Source organism: Giraffa tippelskirchi, chromosome 3, assembly GCF_054371585.1.
Source record: "Giraffa tippelskirchi isolate mGirTip1 chromosome 3, T2T-mGirTip1v1.2.pri, whole genome shotgun sequence".
Classification (NCBI taxonomy): Eukaryota; Metazoa; Chordata; class Mammalia; order Artiodactyla; family Giraffidae; genus Giraffa; species Giraffa tippelskirchi.
This window is the reverse complement of record NC_137277.1, coordinates 48,574,310-48,580,723: the sequence shown is the minus strand read 5'-3', so window position 1 is coordinate 48,580,723 and position 6,414 is coordinate 48,574,310. Positions and strand designations below refer to the sequence as shown.

The window sequence follows — 6,414 nt, the reverse complement described above, 5'->3', positions numbered from 1 at the left end:
AAGGGAAAAGTGAAGCCACTCAAATGGTCAGTAATCTAGGTCATCCAGAACTTTCTAAAAGGGGAACTTCATGGGTAGGGCAGCCTGGCCCGTTCTCTAGTTAGTTCTGTATCGAGTGATGTGCTTATTCAAGACGGATATCTTCGAAATGGATGCCTCACAATCAAAAGCTTAAGGTTGACTGTTTGAGGAATGAGCCAAAGTCTGAAAGGCCAGCCTCACTCTGGCCCCTTCTGCAGCTGAGAATTCCCCAGTTCTGCTGTCCCCACCCAGGGTGTGGTTTTAGCTTGGGAGGGCCTTCTCAAGACTCTGTGCTATTATCGTCTAGGTCAGAGCTGTGTTGTCGGGACAGCTGGGGGGTGGGTCCCAGAAGGTTCAGTTCTGTGGGGAGATGCTTGGTGTACAGACCTGCTCTTGTGAGAAAGCACCACATAACCTTGTCACAGGGTCACGCCAGCCTCTCGCCTCCTCTCACTGGGGAAACCATTTCCCCATCAAGTAAGCAACACGACCATTCTTGTGAACATGCTGAGCCTTTGTGGTGACCCAAAGCTTTCCTGGCTTCTGCCACTCACAGCACGATACCAACGCTGTGATAAAAAATACACCCCCCACCTCAGTCTCCACAAGTTTCCGTCCTCTAATGTCCCAAGGCTGCTATAAAGAGAGGACACGGCTCAGACCCCAGCAGGAGGCTGCAGCTTCAAGTCTCCGGGTCCAGCTCCACTAGGCCCACCTGACTCTCTCACCCGCCCGGCGTCATGGAGGTCCCTGGGGCTGCCCTGGCTTTGCTGCTGCTCAGCCGGCCCTCTCTTCCCACACCTACTCGGCCACCCGTGAGTCCGTCTTCCCTTCCTTTAGGCCCACGGCCCACTCTCTGGCCGGTGCTTGGGCCACAGTGCCGAAGCCTTTCACCTGAGCCCTTAACTAGAGACCTTCAGAGAGACTTCAGACACTATTTCCTGAGCAGAATGTTCCTTCCCAGTGGGGTTTTTAGCAGTTCTAGTCTCTGGCTCTGAGAGACAGTGGTGGGGAAGCCCATTTTATGGATTCCTGGGAAAATGAGGCCCAGGTGGGATACTGACAAAAGCTGGAATCTGTATCCAGTGGGCTCCCACTGGTGTGGCCTTTGCTCTCCTGAAGAAGCCAGAGGAGACTCCCCAGTGAGAGAGAGAAAAAAAAATGTTTGTTGGGAAAGCTAAATTCTCCACAGAGAGATGTGGAAACACCAAACCAAGACAGACAAAGCATGTGAAATGCCACAAGAGAGACACAAAAATGTCAAGGGAAAGAAGAAATTCCCCCATCCCCACCCGCCAGCGCTGTCTCCTGCAGGTCTGCCTGACTCTCGAGGGGCAGCTGGCTGCCTTTTCCCCTGAACAAGGACTTAGGATGGTCTGTCCTGTCTCTCACAGCTGGTGCCAGGAGACCGACTGACTGCTGCTTCTCCTTCGTCTCCCGGAAGATCCCGCGCAAATTAGTGGATGACTATTATGAGACCAGCAGCCAGTGCGCCAAGCCCGGCATCATGTAAGGGCCAGCCTTCCTGCCCGCCCTGAGGAAGGAGCCTGGCGGTCTGGCCTGAGGCACCTCCTCAGAGCTCAGGGCACCAGGGGATACCCTGCCGTGTTTTCTCACCTGGTTTGGTGCCTGCAGAGGGTCCTTGGGGGTCTGCCTCTGAGCAGAGGGAGGAGAGGGAAGGGGTGACAGCAGGAAGCTGTCCTCTCTCTCATTTGCCAAACAACAATGCTGGCTTTCCGAGGGGACCTCCATAAGAGACTCAGGAAGGCCTGTGAACCCCAGGGTGAAGGGCACATGATATGAGCATGTGGACAGCCCCTGAGGTGTCCGGGGCAGAAGGAGGGAGGGGTCCCTGGGGGCCCAGGATCCCCCCACCCCCCACTGCATTCAGTGTGTAACCCTTTCGTTCCTCTCCACAGCTTCCACACCATAAGAGACCGGCAGGTCTGTGCTGACCCCAGTGAGGCCTGGGTCCAGGAATACATCATCGACCTGGAGCTGAATCCCTGAGTGGCCTGGCAGCTGCAGGGAAGATGTTCCCTCTATGGACAGTCAGGGAAGCAGGGCAATGATCTGGGACTCCAAAAGGCACCTCTTCTGTGGGTCACACCCCATCCCCATCCACTCACTGGGGCCCTCCTTCAATTTAATGTCTCCTGTTTAACTTTTGTCATTTATTTCCACCGTGGGAGTGTGTGATGTCATGAATATCTGCTCTGACCCCGCTGTCACCCTCTTCCCCACCCATCCCTCGCCCTTCCTCTGTAACTGTCCTCACTCTCAGTACGTGGATCAATCAGTGTGACTGGTGCTCTCCTGGCAGCAGTCGTATCATACATGCCAAAAAACAAATGCTGGTTGAGTGGTTTTGCCCAGGACTGTGATTCAAAATCTTGAAGGCTCTTCTATAAAAGGTAAACCAGCCTTTTTCCTTGTGGTGACTGTCTTGATTTTGCTTTTCTAGCAGCCAGAATCATGGGTAGAGACTAATATGGAGTGAAGGGGGGAGAATAGGGAAATATGAAAGGGGCCGACCACAAAAACAGAAAAACATCCTAGAACAAGAACACCAGACATTCCCCTGGAGATACTGTCCAGGAAAGTTAAAAGTGGCACATTAATTTTTTAAGTTTGTTTTTATTTTTTAAAAATATTTCTTTGTTTATTTTTGGTTGTGTGGGGTCTTAGTTGCAGTGTGTGGGCTCAGTAGTTACAGCACAAGGACTTGTTTGTTCCATAGCATGTGGGATCTTAGTTCCCCGACCAGGGATTGAACCTGTGTTCCCTGTATTGGAAGGTGGATTCCTCACCACTGAACCGCCAGGGAAGTCCTGGCATGTTATTTTATAACCAAAACATAATTTACCTACTTAAATGAAACCCAGGTGGTGTGTATTTGTGCACACAATTGCATTTTTGTATATGATTTCCTCAAAATAATGGCTCACACTTGTTGAGGGCTCATCGAGTGCTAGGTTTCATGATCAGTGCTTACAGTAGTGCTGTGCTAAGTGCTTACCTTGGTGACAGGTAAGCCAACCCTGCCTGCAGTCTAACAAGAATACCCTACCCGCCAGGTGATGGAGGGCCTTGCTCACCTTCTCCATTGTTCTGCACTCTGCTTTTTGGGGGAATATTCTTCAAGCCTATATCTGAGCTGAGGCTTGGGGGCTAGAGTGGCCAGAGTTAAATTAAAAAATATGGGATGAAGAATTCTGTAGCATAAGGATGTCCCATGCAATTGTTGGGACATACTTATACAAAAATTATTTGTTGGGTATCTCAAGTTCAATTTTAACTAGGATTACTGTATTCTACCCGGTGACCCTACTTGGGGTGCACACCTCTCATTAAGACTGCCTGTTTCCTGTTGAAGTAGGGTACCTAAGGATTGGCTTGAATGCAAGTACTTTTCAACATTGAATTCACATTAGAATCACTTGGTGGTGGTTGTTTAGTTGCTAAGTCGTGACTGACTCTTTGCGACCCCATGGACTGTAGCCTGCCAGGCTCCTCTGTCTATGGGATTCACCGGGCACTGCTTATAATAGCCAGAACATGGAAGCAACCTAGGTGTCCATCAACAGACGAATGGATAAGGAAGCTGTGGTACATATACACAATGAAATATTACTCAGCCATTAAAAAGAATACATTTGAATCAGTTTCTATTGAGATGGATGAAACTGGAGCCCATTATACAGAGTGAAGTAAGCCAGAAAGAAAAACACCAATACAGTATACTAATGCATATATATGGAATTTGAAAGATGGTAACGATAACCCTATATGCGAGACAGAATAAGAGACACAGATACATAGAACAGTCTTATGGACTCTGAGGGAGAAGGTGAGGGTGGGACGTTCTGAGAGAATAGCATTGAAACATGTATATTATCATATGTGAAACAGAACACCATTCCAGGTTCAATGCATGAGACAAATGCTCAGGGCTGGGGCAATGGGATGACCCAGAGGGATGGGATGGGGAGGGAGGTGGGAGGGGGGTTCAGGATGGGGAACACATGTAAACCCATGGCTGATTCATGTCAATGTATGGCAAAAACCACTACAATATTGTAAAGTAATTAGTCGCCAACTAAAATAAATAAATTTATTAAAAAAAAAAAAAAAAAAGAATGCTGGAGTGAGTTGCCATGCCCTTCTCCAGGGGATCTTCCCAATCCAGCGATGGAACCCTCATCTCCATTGGCAGGCAGATTCTTTACTGCTGAGTGAGTCACCGGGGAAGCCTCGGAATCACTTGGGAGATTTTTGAAAACTTTTTGAATCACTTTTTGAAAACTTCATTGTCAGGAGCTCCCCTCCAAAGTTAAGGCTTTAATGAGATCTAAGTGAAACCTGGGCATCAGTAATTTTAAAATGTTAATAATGCATACCTAGTTTAAGAAGCGGCGAAGTGATGTTGGGGTGTAATGTTAGCCTGTTTTTGGCTGCTCTTGGGGTTTCAGAGGTGATACCGTTCTCTTCCAGTTTTTCAAGCCTTCTGACCTGTTTTTCTTGTCAGGGTCGTTGGTTGGTTAATTAGCAGAAAATCTGTCAGCTACTGTTACTTTCAGAACGGGGTTTTAGGACTCCTCTCTCATAGCACAGTGCTGGGAGCTCTGGGCGCCCCTTTCTCCACCACACCCCTCTCCCCAAGTAACCGGCTCCGGGCTCCACACTGCCCTCTGCTGATGAAACGATGCCACAGGCAGGGAGGTTGCCCTGATGAGCTCCCTGCCTCCCAAAGCATCCCACCAGCCCGCCTCGACACAGAGAATGTGAGGGTTCATTTTGTTCCCAGGATGAATTTCTTAAAGGAGGGGTCTAAGAACAGGATGAACCAGGCTGTTTATGGATTCCACTTTTTGTCCTTTCTAGTCTCCCATCCCGTCATTTCTGCTTGTACTAACATTAGCTTGGAGGGGAGAATTCTGCTTTTCCAGATGACTGATTCTCAACCAGCAGCAGAAAGGGTTTCTCTTAAGCAAACTGTATTTTCTTCCTTCTCTGCTATCGGAGGAGCCAGTGTCAAGGTGAGCTAATCTCTTTCTTAGAGGGCTTTGCTGATTTATGCAAGAAGTAATCATTCTTCACCGTGAACTTCCAGAGGGTCAAGCTGGTTTTAGAAAAGGCAGAGGAACCAGAGATCAAATTGCCAACATCTGCTGGATCATCAAAAAAGCAAGAGAGTTCCAGAAAAACATCTATTTCTGCTTTATTGACTATGCCAAAGCCTTTGACTGCGTGGATCACAATAAACTGTGGAAAATTCTGAAAGAGATGGCAATACCAGAACACCTGACCTGCCTCTTAAGAAACCTGTATGCATGTCAGGAAGCAACAGTTAGAACTGGACATGGAACAACAGACTGGTACTCCTGTACATCAAGGCTGTATATTGTCACCCTGCTTGTTTAACTTATATGCAGAGTACATCATGAGAACGCGGGGCTGGAAGAAGCACAAGCTGAAATCAAGATTGCCGGGAGAAATATCAATAACCTCAGATATGCAGATGACACCACCCTTATGGCAGAAAGTGAGGAGGAACAGAAGAGCCTCTTGATGAAAGTGAAAGAGGAGAGTGAAAATGTTGCCTTAAAGCTCAACAATCAGAAAACTAAGATCATGGCAACTGGTCCCATCACTTCATGGCAAATAGATGGGGAAACAGTGGAAACAGTGGCTGACTTTATTTTTTTGAGATCCAAAATCACTGCAGATGTTGATTGCAGCCATGAAATTAAAAGACACTTACTCTTGGAAGGAAAGTTATGACCAACCTAGACAGCATATTGGAAAGCAGAGACATTACTTTGTCAACAAAGGTCCATCTAGTCAAGGCTATGGTTTTTCCAGTTGTCATGTGTGGATGTGAGAGCTGGACTATAAAGAAAGCTGAGCACCGAAGAATGGATGCTTTTGAACTGTGGTGTTGGAGAAGACTCTTGAGAGTCCCTTGGACTGCCACCAGTTCATCCTAAAGGAGATCAGTCTTGGGTGTTCATCGGAAGGACTGATGTTGAAGCTGAAACTCCAATACTTTGGCCACCTGATGTGAAGAGCTGACTCATTTGAAAAGACCCTGGTGGTCGGAAAGATTGAGGGTAGGAGCAGAAGGGGATGACAGAGGATGAGATGGTTGGATGGCATCACCAACTCAGTAGATGTGGGTTTGGGTGAACTCTGGGAGTTGGTTATGGGCAGGGAGGCCTGGCATACTGCAGTCCATGGGGTCACAAAGGGTTGGACATGACTGAGTGACTGAACTGAACTGAATCATTGTTTAACACCCTGAATTTTCCTTTGTGATGTAACCTTGGTGAGTCAGATGGCCTTGGTGAGGATATGTAAGAGGCCATGGGGATGACCAGCTTTCATGCTGGT

General features: G+C 47.9%; 1 protein-coding gene across 1 annotated transcript; it reads left to right on the top strand.

The window, feature by feature from the left end:
- The first annotated feature begins 761 nt into the window (after nucleotides 1-761).
- On the top strand, nucleotides 762-2,383 carry LOC145543326 (C-C motif chemokine 3-like). The gene is made up of 4 exons (XM_081584491.1): nucleotides 762-805; nucleotides 971-1,005; nucleotides 1,416-1,530; nucleotides 1,941-2,383. Exons 1-4 carry the CDS (start codon nucleotides 762-764, stop codon nucleotides 2,029-2,031), a joined length of 285 nt encoding a protein of 94 aa, XP_081440617.1. The 3' UTR covers nucleotides 2,032-2,383.
- Nucleotides 2,384-6,414: the final 4,031 nt, after the last annotated feature.

What these genes read in the sequence shown, in the direction of transcription:
- LOC145543326 (XM_081584491.1), top strand. Translation starts at nt 762, where the DNA reads ATGGAGGTCCCTGGGGCTGCCCTGGCTTTGCTGCTGCTCAGCCG. An exon ending in GCTTTGCTGCTGCTCAGCCG is followed by an intron (nt 806 to 970) that starts GCCCTCTCTTCC and finishes TTTCCTGAGCAG; the next exon opens with AATGTTCCTTCCCAGTGGGG. An exon ending in TGCGCCAAGCCCGGCATCAT is followed by an intron (nt 1,531 to 1,940) that starts GTAAGGGCCAGC and finishes TCCTCTCCACAG; the next exon opens with CTTCCACACCATAAGAGACC.